This window comes from Pempheris klunzingeri, chromosome 1 (genome assembly GCF_042242105.1).
Source record: "Pempheris klunzingeri isolate RE-2024b chromosome 1, fPemKlu1.hap1, whole genome shotgun sequence".
In the NCBI taxonomy this organism is placed as follows: Eukaryota; Metazoa; Chordata; class Actinopteri; order Acropomatiformes; family Pempheridae; genus Pempheris; species Pempheris klunzingeri.
Window position 1 is genome coordinate 1,378,952 of NC_092012.1, and position 15,916 is coordinate 1,394,867.

General features: G+C 42.7%; 1 protein-coding gene across 1 annotated transcript; it reads left to right on the plus strand.

Moving 5' to 3' along the window:
- Positions 1–800: 800 nt before the first annotated feature.
- Positions 801–15,647, plus strand: LOC139224832 (para-nitrobenzyl esterase). The gene is made up of 10 exons (XM_070856229.1): positions 801–872; positions 2,418–2,760; positions 4,086–4,506; positions 6,112–6,219; positions 7,988–8,184; positions 10,835–11,034; positions 11,122–11,180; positions 11,266–11,433; positions 14,069–14,296; positions 15,424–15,647. Exons 2-10 carry the CDS (start codon positions 2,497–2,499, stop codon positions 15,564–15,566), a joined length of 1,788 nt encoding a protein of 595 aa, XP_070712330.1. The 5' UTR covers positions 801–872; positions 2,418–2,496; the 3' UTR covers positions 15,567–15,647.
- Positions 15,648–15,916: the final 269 nt, after the last annotated feature.

The window sequence follows — 15,916 nt, forward strand, 5'->3', positions numbered from 1 at the left end:
AAGAAAGACAGAGAACATGTTGATCCAGAACAACAGTGGATGGAGAAACAGAACCTAAAGAAAGACAGAGAACATGTTGATCCAGAAATTGTGAAGTTGTTTTTCATGCAGAAATGTCAAACATGTCGTGGTTTTTAAACTGTAAACTGAATAATGTTGATCTTTGAGTCACTTTGGGCTCATTGCGACGTCATTTCTCACTATTTTGACCATTTCTACAAACCAAACAATCAATGGACTGATGGAGAAACTAATCAGCAGACGAATCCAGACTGAAAATGAGCTCCAACAGTAAAATCCTGCTTTTCCATCAAAGATGAGGAACAATAATCTCATAATAGAATATATAATAGTACAACAGTCACAGGGAACTGCACGTTACTGCACAATGAAAATAATCAATTGAAGCAGTTTATAAAATCATTGATAATTCAACCAACCATACGACAAGAATGCTGCTTCAGCAATATAGCATGAGTAATAATAATGTGATAATAAACTATATCACAGTGCATAGAGTATATATATACAGTATAGTATAGTATTTAATGAGATAGGATCAATTTTCTTTAAATAATTTAAGTGTATTTTCCTGGTTATATTTATATACTTTTAGTTAAATAACACTGTCAATGCAGGATTTGAATTTGTAGAGTATTTTTACTGTATGTTATTAGTACTTTTTATAGTATAAGTACTATATAAACTATATATTAGTACTTATGATAACTAACACTCAAGACTATAATGGGTGTACTGTCCCTTTAATTGTCCAGAGATTAAGAGGGCGCATGCGCACTCCGCTCAGCGGCCAACTAAATGCGTCAACTTTTGTTGTTGGAGTTTGTTCCTCAGTGTGTTTACAGGACATGGTGAGTGAAATAACTTCTATCTGCCCCGATGTTCTCAAACTCAGGCTGTCTGAGGAAAATCCGTCGAGTTTCGGGAAGTTTCTGCCAATAAAAGGAGACTAAAAAGGTGTGATTTACAGTAACTAACAGTGAGACGGCGACTGTTAAAATGAGCGTTTTTTGAACGGAGTCTGGTTGACAGTTAGTTGTTATTACGATAAAGTCAAGCGCCCAGTTTAACTGTAAATTCAGTGAAAGTAGTCATTAAATATTCTGTTTAATGTTCTTAGGATTATTCCCCTGCTGTCTGCACTGACACTGTTCATGTTCCCTTCATGTCCGTTTATTGTTCCATGTTTCCTCTGTTGTGTGTGTGTGTGTGTGTGTGTGTGTGTGTGTGTGTGTGTGTGTGTGTGTGTGTGTGTGTGTGTGCCCTGATTGTATAATGGCCGATAAAATATTGTGAAGGCAAATAAATCAGAAATTACACTGATAATTAATTTAAGCTTAATAATATGACAGTATTTCTTGCTCTCAGTGGGGTTTAGATGTCTGCAACCACATAAAAAAGCTCCTGTATTTTAAGATAAACCTGGAAATGATCTGAAAGTCTGAGAAATATATATAAAAAAACCTACACACAGGACATGTAACATGTAAAATTAAGTTGCTGTATCACTTCCTTCAAAGTCACCAGACTCCATTGACAAAAACAGTAATTTTACACGGGACCTGCTGCTGTCCGGCTGTCTCTGTCGGTTTGTTTGTGCTGTTGTGTGACTTTGCTGTTTTAAAGTGTTAATTCAGACCCAACAAAACATTCCTGTAATGCACAATAACACAAGCAAATAACTGATCGAGGCAGCGGTAAGACCAGAAACTCTTGTGTAAAATCAGCCTTTTTTTCAATGGAATCTGGTGTGTTTGAAGAGAGCGATATAACGATTTCTTTTAGATTAGATTAGATTAGATTCAACTTTATTGTCATTGCACATGTCACGGGTACAAGGCAAGGCATGCAGATTGCATCTAACCAGAAGTGCACAAACATCAGCTATGTGCTTATTAAAAACCTGCCTGCATTACATACCCATTATGTGCCAGTGGGCCTTTGATTCTACGTTTTATTTAAATTTATCCCTTTAATAATGGCCTCTAAGTATCTCACTCTCAGTCAGAAGCTTCTGGACGTCCAACAATTAATATAATTTATACAGTTTACAAGTTGGTTAACAGCAGACTTAAGGAAATCTACTTGCGTACATACTGTCTAGCGCTCTACTGTACTGAGAGGCAAATAAACTCCTTTTTGTATTCTTTTTAAATCAGTCATGCAGCCTGTGAGAGGAATAAATATCACAGAGCATTGTGTCTCCTCCTGTCACCGTCCTGTCACGTCTGAATTAAATCTCAGTGAACATGTTCCAGGTCTGAAAAGGGCTCAAATGTCAACAAAACATCATCAAAAACGAGCTCAGACTGCTTGACAGATCCTGTTAAATCGCTCTTGGATAATACGTCCATTTATGTTTACTTCTCACGCTCTATTTCCTGCACCTGGACCAGACTGAATCTGGTCTCAGGTGAACTGGGCCGTGACCCTTCAAGCATCCATCTGTTTCCTGTCTCCCGTCTCAGATCGAAGATGAATGAGGATGCGTTCGAGGTCCCCGAGAGGACCGAGTACCGCTACCTGGTGCAGGAGGAGGACGAGGAGGAGGTGCAGTACGCCCGTCACCGGCACTACATCAACCCCCTCCTGGTGCTCTCCAGGCGCTGCATCTTCCTCATCTGCCTCTCCGTGTTCGCCCTGCTGTCCCTCGCCACTTACCTGGGCTACGTGTCCCAGACGCTGCCGCCGGGCATCGCCCAGGTGACCACGGACTGCGGGGAGTTCAGAGGACGACACGTGAGTTCAGAAGATTATACATATATTAAGCGAGAACTCCAGTATTTTAACCATTGGTCCTATCTGTACATATCCTGGTATCTAAATGTCTGATGGTTACAAAAAGTGTTGGAACTGGTCCAGTAGATCACCTCAGCTCAAATCAAATCAACCAGAAACAGCCATCGTATCGCTCTTCTCAAAGCCACCAGACTCCATTGACAAAAACAGTAATTTTATCTCACAGAACACAGGAGTCGCTGGTCTGCAGCTTCCTCAATTAGTTAGTTAGTTTGTGTCATGTGACTTTGGTGTTTTGGCAGAGTTCGTGTAGCTTTTCAGGAGTAAATTTCCAGTATTTTCAAGGTACCAAAGCTAAAAATTTAAAGGCAGCAGCAGACCAGCAGCTCCTGTGTCCTGTTCTCTAAAATCCTTGTTTTAGTGAATGTAGTCTGGTGTGTGTGCAGAGAGCGATATAACGGCTGTTTGTGGTTAAACCAAAAGGATCTTCCAGGTCTCTCTCTGTAGGGATCCTTTCCATGATGCTGTCACACACTTAGAATAACACTCTGAGCCTGTCAGTGGATCAAACAAGCTCTTTTAGTGGACCTACTGTGATCAGGTGCAGTTGTCCCAAAGGATCACGTTGCAGCCATTGCAGCCCGTTTGGTGTCTGCTGGCTGAGGTGATCTACTGGACCAGTTCCAACACTTTTACTACCTACCAGTCACTCAGACACCAGGATGTGTAAAACAGGGTCCAGGTTTAAATATAATAGAGTTACATCTCTGTAAATTAAATCCACAGTTGAACTCAACACATCCATCTTTTAGCTGGACTTACTTTTATTGCAGTTTTTTAAAAACATAAACTCTACAAAAACGTCCTCCTTTTTACCGTCCTGGTCGCCACAGCTGTGACTCAAGTGCTGATTCGGCAGATTTTACTCCAGAGTTTTTCTTCTGACTTCTGTGCTGTTTGTGGTTTTGTCCTCTTGACGTTTCCTCTTTCAGCTCAGATTTTATTTTCATAGTTTCCAGTTTCCAGGCCGAGTACATTTAGTTAAATACTGCACTAAAGTACAACATTGGGGCTCTTTACTTTATTATTTGTCCTTTTCTCTGACATTAAACTTCTTGTCAGAGGAGAATATTCTACTTTTTACTTCTCTGCATTTATAAGTTTGTAGATTCAAATGAACTAGATATGATCAACAAATGAAGGATGACTTGTTTTGTCTGTATTCAAGCAGAACAAACAGCTGTTGTAATCAGAATATCGCAGATTTAAAGTCGTTGGTGTCGTTAGTGGCTGGTGCTGCGTTTAATGTCACGTTTCTTCTGCAGAAAAATGGAGCCTACTCCTTTAAGGGCATGCCCTACGCTGCTCCGCCCGTTGGCAACCTGCGCTGGGCCCCTCCGGCCGACCCGGCGTGCAGTAGCGGCGTGAAGGACGCGGGCCGCTTCCGCAGCATGTGCCCTCAGGTGCGGCCGCTGAGGAGCACGGGGAGGGTGATGGGCCAGGAGGACTGCCTCTTCATCAACGTGTGGACGCCCTCGCTGCAGCCGGACGCCAAGCTGCCCGTCATGGTGTGGATCCACGGTGGCTACCTGCACATGCTCAGCGGAGGAGAGCGGGGATACTCGCCCACAGAGAAGCTCGCCGCCGACACGAGGATGGTCTACGTCAGCTTCAACTACAGACTCAACGCCTTCGGCTTCATGGCGCTGGAGATACTGAGAGAAGGTTCTCCAACAAACACCTCAGGTAAGCTGGGTCCTGGTTTTACAGATCCTGGTGTCTGAATGACTGGTAGGTAGTAAAAGTGTTGGAACTGGTCCAGTAGATCACCTCAGCCAGCAGACACCAAACGGGCTGCAATGGCTGCAACGTGATCCTTTGGGACAACTGCACCTGATCACAGTAGGTCCACTAAAAGAGCTTGTTTGATCCACTGACAGGCTCAGAGTGTTATTCTAAGTGTGTGACAGCATCATGGAAAGGATCCCTACAGAGAGAGACCTGGAGGATCCTTTTGGTTTAACCACAAACAGCCGTTATATCGCTCTCTGCACACACACCAGACTACAGTCACAAAAACAAGAATTTTACCTCACAGAACACAGGAGCTACTGGCCTGCTGCTGCCTTGAAATGTTTGGTTTAGGTACCTTAAAAATACTTGAAATTTAATCTTAAAAAGCCGTATGAACACTGAAGCCACACAATAACACGAACAAACTAACTGATCGAGGCAGCAGTTGACTAGCAGCTCCTGTGTTCTGTTCTCTAAAATCCCTGTTTTAATGAATGTAGTCTGGTGTGTGTGCAGAGAGTGATATAACGGCTGTTTGTGGTTAAACCAAAAGGATCTTCCTGGTCTCTCTCTGCAGGGATCCTTTCCATGATGCTGTCAGACACTAAACTGGCCTTTTAATTGAAACAATACTTGAAAATGACTCATGGGGATATTCCCTAAGAGGTCAAAGTGGACAAATCTTCCCCCTAAAGAGTCTGCAGCCGTTCCAGTGGCTCCATTGCGAGGCTGTATTCAAACACACTGTTCAGGCCACAGTTTCAGATCATTTTCTCTCTCGTTCATCGTTTGGGGTCACCACAGGTCAAATGTCAGCGTTTTTCTTTGTACTGCACAAACAGTTCTGCTCAAGCTTGGTTTAAAAACACAAAGGATGAGGAAGTTGAAGAAGTCGTTATAGTTGTTGTGCAGCTCCAGAAAGCTTCTAAGTGCTTATGCCGTGCGATGTGTTGTTTCAGAAGACGTAATATGAGTATAAATGAGTGCAGTGGCTATTTTCTCACAGGCCACTTAAGCAGCTTCTTGAAATATTGATGGTGTTTACATTGTGCTCCAGGTCTATACCTTTCCATTAAGCCGTGAATATTTAATGAATGTTAATGTGAGGCGGATAAATGGAGCTAATTTCTGCGGCTGCCTCTTCCATGTCAGTGTTTGCATTTTGGCACGCCGCGGGACACAAACCGGTGTGCTGTGAGTCGGGTTACATAATCCTAATGCGCCCGCTGCGACCTCGATGTGAAGTGACCCGTTAACATCAGAAGAGAGCTTCGCGTGGCGTGATGGCACGACGGCACGACGGCACGAGACCCTTTCATCCTCCAGGAGCACGCTCTCGGGTCTGATTTCGAGCCGTCCTGGCTCCGTGGCCCCGTTTCCTCGCTCCCTTGGCTTGAAAAGAGTTAAATTTAGTCCAAGCTGCTGCCAGAAGCGAGCTGGTTTTGTTTCTGCCGGGGAAAAATGGGGCGCCAGAAACAAGGCCACATCAGAGCAGGTTCTCATAGCTTTTAATCGATCCCTCCTCTTCCTCCTCCTCCTCCTCCTCCTCCTCCACAGGGAACTATGGCTTCATGGACCAGATTGCAGCACTGAAGTGGGTCCAGAGGAACATCCATGTGTTTGGAGGGGATCCTGGGAAAGTCACCATATTTGGACAGAGTTCAGGTATGAAAAAAAAAAGAAATGAGGAAAATAAATACAAGAAATGTGTCGTTTAGTCAAACCTGCCGTGAAGGTTTGGATATTTCCCAACACGACGAGACGAGAAAATTAAAAAGCCCTGGAGAAATGCTGGAAAAACCCTTTGAGAGGTGCCATCTCCTCTTTATGGGGCTCCTCAGAGACAATAAGACAGTATAAACACATCCAGATAAAAGAAATTAACAAGATGATTAAACGACAAACAAACAGTCAAAACAAGACAAACAAAATCAATGAATATAAATAAGTAATAAGACAAAATCAGGTGATCAGACTCCAGGATGAGCTGGAAAAATGGATCATTCATTCATAAATTAGAGAAAGATATTTAGTAATACTTCCTCTCCAGCTCTTTCATTTCCAAACACACATTTTGTTTTTTTTTTAATGGAGGTGAACAGTGTCACTCTGAGCTGTAACAGTAATAATATGATATGGAATAATCAAGATTAATCAATAGATTAATAAAATAGTGAAAATGAGCTCCACTTCATGAATGTATAGTAATAATAATCCAATAATATATTACATAATAGTGTATTTATACAAGTTCTTTGTGTCCTGATGACTCTCAAGATAATTTTTACTTTCACTTGTACCAGAGTGTTTTTACTTAAGTTTGTCCCTTAAGATAAATGTTTCCCTGAGCTGACGGGTCATTTAAGGGCATCTGAGCTTGTGTTTAGACTGAGGCGTTTCTCCTGTTAGTTACTGTCATCACGCATTTCAGTTAGAGTGGTTGTGCTGCGTCACTCACCTCTAACCCTTAATGAGCGGTGAAGTTCACTGTAAACTGACTCCACAAACACAGAAACACTTTGGCTTCACAGCAGCAACATTTAAAGCTGCAGAAATCTGGAAAAACCTAAAATAAAACAGAAAAACCACGAGAATACGCAGCGCTTCATGCACACAGGGAAACTCTTCAGTCATCCTGATTGTGTTTGTGATTATTCTGTGTAGCTTTGAGGTGAGAAACTGATTTGAAACCTGAGCTACATAAACAGTTAGCCACAGTTAGCAGGAGGCTAAGCTATTAGCATCATCCAATATGGCCGCTCATCGCTTGCTTTCACGGTAAATCTACACTAACAAACCACATCAACACATTAAGATATTACAGAAAAATGAAGTTAAGAGCTTCAGTCATCCTGATCATGACTGTGATTAGCCGCAGTCTTTTGCTAACAGTACAGTTAGCTGGAGGCTAAACTATTAGCAACATTCAACATGGCCGCTCTTCTCCAAGTACGCAAGCTAACAAACCACATCAGCACATTTAGATGTTACAGGAACATGAAGCTAGCAGCTTTACGTTACATAAACGTGAACTTGAATTAGCCGCAGCCACGAGCCTTTGCTAATGCTACAGTTAGCAGGAGGCTAAACCATTAGCATCATCCAACATGGCCGCTCATCTCCTGTTTTTCTTTCTACGTCCACAACATGTGGATGAGGTCTGATGATGCTCAAATCTCTGGATGTGTTCATCTAACTAAGCAGCCGAGTAATGTGTGTCAATCTTTCACTAACTGTCGCTGTTGCAGCTGCCATTTTTGTCCTATATTACCCATAATGCATTGCACGACAGGCTATCAATCCTACATTAGTCACTTGTAGGGACGTTTTATGGAACAGGTAAGTTTAAGTGTCTATAGCAAGTCATAAAGTTTTATTAAAGTTTAATTTGAGCTCGGCGACAGCCTGACCCGCCTTCATCTGTCTGCGGCAGGCGGCACGTCGGTGTGGACCCTGATGATGTCCCCGCTGGCGAAGGGTCTCTTCCATGCGGCGGTGGACATGAGCGGCTCGTACGTCTACAACGCCACGCTGGAGCAGGCGGAGTCCGACAACCTGGCGTTCCTGGAGAAGACGAGCTGCAGAGACCTGAGCTGCCTCAGGCGCCTCCCCGTCAGACAGATCCTGCAGGTGGGAACCTTTTCTCCTTAATTTAGTGGTAATTTTGGCGTAAAATCTGTCACATCAGAGCGGAAGTCCGGTAAATCAAAAAATCTAATAACAGAAAAAATAGAGCATTGTCTTTAATGTTCCCTTTAATATCCGAGGATTTCATAAAATAGCTGATTCACGGCTCGTCTTTACGACATAATGAGACATTTTGATGCACTTTTAAAATTGCACTCTCATTTTGATGGATCATAATGTCACACACAGGCTTCAGAGCACCTGACCGCTTCTAATTTCACTGTGATAGTTAATGAAGAAACTGAACCCAGAACTTAATGAGAAGATTTGGATTTTGACATTTTTCTTTTGCTGTGAACATCCAGAGGCTGAAATCTGTGGCCATAAATTAAAGGAGAACACCACTATTTTTAAACCAGGGCCGTATTAGTACACATTTGGGTGTCTAGATGACTGATAGGTATTAAAAGTGTTGGAATTGGTCCACATTGATCACCTCGGACAGCTGCAACGTGATCCTGTGGGACAACTGCGCCTGATCACAGTAGGTCCACTAAAAGTGCCTGTTTTAGCCACTGACAGGCTCAGAGCGTTATTCTAAGTGTGTGACCAGACTACATTCACAAAAACAGGGATTTTACCTCCACAGATCACAGGAGCTGCTGGTCTGCTGCTGCCTTGAAATGTTTGGTTTAGGTACCTTAAAAATACTTGAAATTTAATCTTAAAAAGCCGTATGAACACTGAAGTCACACAATAACACGAACAAACTAACTGATCGAGGCAGCAGTTGACCAGCAACTCCTGTCTTCTGCAAGGTAAAATTCCTGTTTTTGTGAATGGAGTCTGGTGTGTGTGCAGAGAGCTGAGGGGATCTACTGGACCAATACCGGAGTTCTCCTTTAACAGAGGTGTTCCACACTGTCTTCACTGTGAAGATTTATTAAATAGAATATCCTCAGCAGAGAATTACAACTAGATTAATTCTAAAAAAAAAAAAAACTGCATCCATTCACAGTGTTTCATAATAACCGTGGGATGAATTCTGAATAATGTATTTCATGAGATGACATAAATGTGAGCGCAGTCAGTGAAATGGACGAGGACTCCACTTTTATATTTATATTTAAGTGCTGCACTCGTCGTACTGTAATTACAGTCACTGGGTTTTTAAAATGTCACGTTACATTTCTCCTGCTGCCACTCAGGTTGATTTCCATTCTTATTTCATTTTGAGATTCTCTTTTATTCGCTATCATTCACATGTTCGTATGTTTTCCTTTTTGCAAGAATTCATGAGATGCATGAGATTTTCTTTTCACTTGCTCCACGAAATAAGCCAAGAGTGAAACTTATTCTATAATTCAGTGTTTTTCGATGATTAATTCTTGATTTAAAGGCAGCGATGAATCCCAGATTTTTCCTCTACGTTTGAAGTTGGGTGTATTTCTGAAATAATGCATTAGGTCTGGTCCAGCACTCACCAGAGCACCAAATGTGGATTAATCCGCTGCTGAAAATAGTCCCCAGTGAATGGACCATTTCCTCTAGTTTGTTGCATTACTGATCCTTTTCTTAAATATAAAACTATTTATATTTACGTCTTCAGTATTAATCAGTGGGCTAATTACGTATAAGTAATTCAACTTACAGGTGGTAAAGATAAAAAAGCTTTTATCTTTTTAGTCTTTAACTGATTGAAAATTATAGAGCTTATGGAGAATTTTCTTTTTTTACGCTCCATTTTAATTATGAAGATAACGGTATTATTTTTTAATGTTGACACAAGGAGAGACAATACAAACAGAGGCTTTTAAAGTTCAGACAAAGACGATTACGTATTTATAGCAAGTCTACCGCTGATATGAAAAAGCCGTGTTCAAAGAAAAGATGGAGGTTATAAAACACAAACTGTTGTGACTCAGTAAAGCACCACTCAGAGACCAATCAGATGACGGTAACAGTTGGGCAGACAGAAGGAGACCTTAAACGCACCTCGAGGAGACGCGTCAGCATAATGAAAAGCAGCCTTAGTGTTACAGAGAAAGGATCCGACTGTGAGGAAATAACTCCTTTATTTATGCAACACTTTTCAGAAGACGTTTACATACAATTTAAAACAAGAAAGCATGAGTATAAAATACAGAGATAGTTAGACAAACAGTAAAATAAAGAGTCAACAGTGGGATCAGAAAGAAACAATAAACAAAATAGTAAAATCAATTAAAAAAAAAACAGTAAAATAAGTAAATACAAACAGTAAAAATCAATGAAAAATAGTGAAAACAAAACTATTAAATGAACGAAAAATAGAAAATCAAAATAATCAAATCAATTAAAAAAACTGCACAATAAGTAAATGCAAACAGTAAAATCAATAAAAGAAAAAAATAATCAAATCAGTAAAACATTTGATGAAATGTAAATAAAAAACCCAGTAAAATCAATAAAAACCAGTAAAATCTCTCTGACTGAGGATCGACCAATCAGAGGTCAGGAGGTCAGCAGTATGTTCTGGAGCTAACAGGTGATCAATAGGTTCATAAGGACATGGATCAATACTATCCATATGACAGGGATCATAGTTGCAGCACCTGTAATCATTAGATAATCATTAGATAATCAATAATAATAATGTTCCTTCCTCTCCCAGGCCGTCCCGTGGCAGGAGTACCCGTCCTGGGCGGCAGACGAGCTGACCGACCTCCCCGTCAGAGGGCACTTCACCGGCCCGGTGGCCGTGGTGGATGGGTACGTGCTCGCCGCTCCGCCCTTCGACACGTGGGAGAACAGAGGCGACCACAGCGACGTCCCCTTCGTCGTCGGGACGACGGAGCAGGAGGCCGACTTCAGGTGAGCGCTCGTCAGGTTCAGGTGCGTCGCTGCAGGCCGCCGCCGCCACGGTCAAACCGCTCTCAGCCGTCTGTGTGTCCTCCACAGCCCTCCGGCCGCAAACATCTCCGAGTGGACGTGGGACGACTACAGGTGGTTCGTGACAGGTAACGGCCGCCGTGGGAACATTAAAGGGCGACTTCACTGTTTTTAAACCTCGAGGAAAGTTCACTGCTCGTCTGCTCCACACAGATAAGCTTCAGTCCTTCGGTGGGAATCTCACCAAGGAGGCGCTGGACCTGTACCCGAGCTCCGCCCCCTGCCCCATCGCTGACCGCTGTCCAGAGAGGGCCTTCACCACCATGGTGTCCGACCTCAGGACCACCTGTCCCAACAACGACCTGGCCCGGAGGGCTGCAGGTAAACCCACCACCTGTAGTGAATAAATGTTAAACTTGCTTCTGTCTGGCCAGGATGTTAATGAACTCACCAGATTTAAAACAGATCACTGACTGGTGATGATAAAGGGCGACCAGCAGGATTTGGGGTCCCGTCGACTGGCTCGAATTAGCCTCAAATTACTAATTCATGACCTCGCTGTGCGTCAAATAAGTTGTTTCAAATAATGTAACGCCCCCCAGTGTTTCTGACAGGAGCAGAGGACTTCTTCTTCTTCTTCTTCTTCTTTTAAATAAACAAAAGTGATGTTTACATCCTGAGTTCCTCTCCAAAACTCATTATAAGAATTATTGAGTTCCAACACTGTTGAACGCAGTATTTTAAATCCAGCGTTGTTTCCTCGCCTTCGTCTTCACTGCGTTTGTTGACAAATCGCTGCGTCATCACCACGTGTCACTAATTATGAGATGAGCTAAACGAAGAGCCACTCAGAAAACATAACAAGATCCCCTCTGGGAGCCTTTAATTAACAATATATTGACGATAGACAGACGGTGACAAAGATCCAGACCAATACAGATCAATAATGTCCTGTTGAAGCTGCATTAAGTGGTTGTTGACCACTAGGGGGCAGAAAGACTATAAAACAAACTCAAACTGAACACGTCCAACTCTTTCCAGTGTTCCATCTCTTTTTGCTCAGTGTTTGTTCTCCACCACCAAACTCTTAAGCTGCTAGCTGGTCCACCATGTTTACCAGCCGGTCTCTCTCTCCGGGCTCGTCTTCGTCGTGCTCAGGCTGCAGTCTGCTAACGATAATAAACTTGCGGTCGAGTTTCTGAAACAGTCACAGTTTGGTGAGGCGCTAAAACAATACGGCTAGTTTTAGGAAACGGTGATAGTTTGGGTCCAAATGAGGACGTTTAGCTTCACACGGGACCTGAACCCTGTTAGAGGACTAAAGACCTGCCTCTAATACGTTCACATGAGGCCTAAGTGCCTTAGAGTCCGGACCAGGTTTAGTAAAGACCAGCCGGTGCTCTCTGCAGTTGAGGCAAATAAAAGCTCACAAGGCTGAAAATTCAGTATGTCGGCAGTCGTTTGGTCTTTTCTCTGCCCGTTAAAATGTCTTAAACACGCAGTGACGTGTAACTGTTCATAGTGCGTGCTGTTTCCCCCCCACGGTGAGGCTGGACGTCCCACCAAGAGAGCAGGTCATCGGTCTCAGGAGGGCCGGAGGTGCAGTGAAACGTCTGTGCCTTCATGCAGCACGACTGTATATTAGAGCTTGTGTTTATATTACAAGTTGTTTTATTCTGAATAACAAATCGGGGCCCACTTCCCTCTGAGTTTGCACTGCGGCAGAGTAGGTTTTGTGCCTGTGGGGCTTGTTAAGCTCACTCAGTGGTGAAGCTCTGAGTAAACTGACATTTAGGCGCCGTGAGAGGAAACTGTGGGGCATCCTGGGTGATCCTGGGACGCTTTTATGCCGCACAGCCTGTATTTTATGGGCTGGTGATGAATAAGGGATTTCAGAGGCTCTTAACCAAAATTACTTTCACTAATAAGTCTGAATAATCTTTGTTTCCTGAATGAACAACATGAACCTCTCATGAAAGATCTCATGAAAAAGACCAAAAGCAGCGATGAATGAGTGCTAGTGAGTCCTGTGTGTGCGTCAAAGCCTGAATCACATCTGCCTGCTGCCCCAAATACTCACCAGAGCACCAAATGTGGATTAATCCACTGCTGAAAATAGTCCCCAACAAATGCACCCTTTCCTCCTTTTTTAAGTCCTCGGTGGGATCTGGTGGGTTTGGAGCTGAGAGCCTTTTCAGGGGATTTGTTCACCGTTAGAAAAAGATTTATCCTTCATTTTATTTAGTTTTGTTTATAGATTTTGGGCGTTAAAATATATTAATGTCCTGATGTTTAGTCAGTTATTGCCTCTGAGTGTCGTTCTGATGTTTTCAATACCGTTAGTGATACCAGTCCAGAAATGAGCCGACTTCTCTCCTGATTTATCAGCTAGATAGATTGATTGATTGATTCTATTTCATACATGTAATAAAAAACAAACAATTAAACAAACAATAACACAAAAAAACAAAAGAAAAGAAAAAGAAGGACAAAGAATTTCATCCATTAACACATAACATCTGGATTTACATGCACGAAAAGGAGTAGGAAGAAGTGTATGCTTATTTAATCCTACCACTCTTCACTAATCAATTATTATCAAGTGTTATCTATAATAACTACATATATAATTACATATATCCTCACACACCCCTTTAAATATTCATATAAATAGTTTTGAGTCACAGGTTGGTTAGGTTTAGGCACCAAAACTACTTGGTTAGGTTTAGGAAAAGATGATGGTTTGGGTTAAAACAATGATAAGTCAAATATAAACACAAAATACAGAGTACATTAAACACAATATATTCTCTTTCCAAATCAAATTAAAAAAAAAATCCAAATCAAATCAACTTTATGAACTTATTGGTTCACGGACCAGATTTACTTTTTAGGTCTCAAAATTTGGTAGCGATTAGCGAGACGTTTTCCGATACTCTCCACTGAAGCTGTAGATGTGTAGCAGAGTTATTTTGCCTCAAACTGTTAATCTAATTAAATCCACCTCCGTCCGCAGCGGCCCTCGACAGTCCCGTGTATCGATACCTGGTGACGTACACGCCATCGGGACCCGTCAACACGTCCAGCGATCTGCTGACGTTCCCCAGTCGCTTCTCCTTCCACTGTCTGGACGTCATGGCTTTCTTCGGAGGGCTGGAGGACGCCTTGGGGAAACCTCTCTCTGATGGAGACAAGAGCTTCCAGGCTCTCATCACTCGTCACCTGGTCAACTTCGCCAAAACAGGTGAAGATGCTCCCTGCCACTTGTGCTAAAGGAAAACTAAGATTGGCCTATTTGTTCATAAGGAAAGGATCCCTACAGAGAGAGACCTGGAAGATCCTTTTGGTTTAACCACAAACAGCCGTTATATCGCTCTCTGCACACACACCAGACTACATTCACTAAAACAGGGATTTTATCTCTCAGAACATGGGAGTTGCTGGTCTAGTTGCTGTGACTTTGGCGTCTTAATGAGTTAGTTTGGATCCAAACTGGCCCTTTAAAACATCAAAGTCACACAATAATACAAAGAAACTAACCGATCCAGGCAGCGGTAGACAAGCAACCCCCGTGTTCTCTAAGGTAAAATTACTGTTTTTGTCAATGGAGTTTGGTGCCTTTTGAACTGCTCCTGTTAGCTACAAAAATTAGCTGCTCTCGTTAGCTGTTGCTATTAGCTGTGCCCATTAGCAACTACTGTTAGCTGCTCCCTGTAGCTGTGCCCGCTAGCTGCTGCCGTTAGCTGCTCCTTTTAGCCGCTGCTATTATCTGCTACTGTTCTCTGCTCTCTGTAGCTGCTCCTGTTAGCTCTTCCCTTTAGCTGCTCCTCCCATCAGCTGCTCCATTTCCACCTGTCTCGTGCACGGCGCTATCGGTCACCGATTGGCTGGAACGGCTTGTTTCGAGCCACTGACTCCAGATTGCAGAGCCTCGGCTGTAGCTCGCAGGCTGTGAGGACATATCTGCTGAATTTGACAAAAAAGTGCATTGGATCAGGATCGCTGACTCCACCTTTAACTTTGACACACACTCCTCCGGATGAGGTCAGAAAACTTCAAAGGGGTGCTGGGAAAATTCTCGGCCTGATAATTGGACTGAATTGCCATTTAGTTTCACTTCATTACTCGTGTCGATTTCCAGTCAACACAGAAGCTGTTTGTTCGGAGCAGTTAACTCAGAAATGTGCTGAATTCTGCTACAGCAACTTTCACACTCTCATCTACACTTACTGCACTTTAGTTTACATTGTTCTTACAGCAGATTCACGCCTAAAAAGTCAAACATGGACGTGTTAAGATTCTCTATGGATCAAATATAAATGTATGGCTGCAGCTAATCATTGATGTCTTTCCTCCTCTTCCTTCTTGCAGGTAAAATGGACGACGAGTGGCCGGAGTACCCAGCAGCCACTGCTCTCCTGTCCGACAGCCTGAAGGCGGTCCAGGACTACTCGGCTGCTCGGTGTCAGCTGTGGCGGGACAACGGCCTGTTCGCCTACGCCTGGATAAACTGACGGCGGACTGACGGCGGCGTTCCTCCGACCGCGCAGCTAATCACCACTAGACGTCTTAAAGCGGCCGCTTTGTTTTTTCACGACAGGCTGTGAGTCTGAAAACACACCGTAAGCACAACGTTTTGTAGGTTTGAAGGTGCGTTTGAGTTCTTTTATCGTTATGGAGCATTAAGAACAAGCATGTCTGCTCAGTTCACCAAAACTTCACATTTGGAAAAATCTCTCCAAGTTTTCAGATAGATGTCTCCAGTACAGTGACTGTTAATGAAATAAGGAATTTATTAGCCTTTAAAAAAGTTTTAATTAAATTAAATTGTTTTTTCAAGGAAAAAAAGTCATAATATTAATAT

Bases quoted from the DNA above. Each gene is read 5' to 3' on its own strand.
- LOC139224832 (XM_070856229.1), top strand. From the start codon at position 2,497: ATGAATGAGGATGCGTTCGAGGTCCCCGAGAGGACCGAGTACCGCTAC. The intron at 11,035-11,121 runs GTGAGCGCTCGT...TGTCCTCCACAG, and splicing joins GAGCAGGAGGCCGACTTCAG to CCCTCCGGCCGCAAACATCT. The intron at 11,434-14,068 runs GTAAACCCACCA...CTCCGTCCGCAG, and splicing joins CCTGGCCCGGAGGGCTGCAG to CGGCCCTCGACAGTCCCGTG.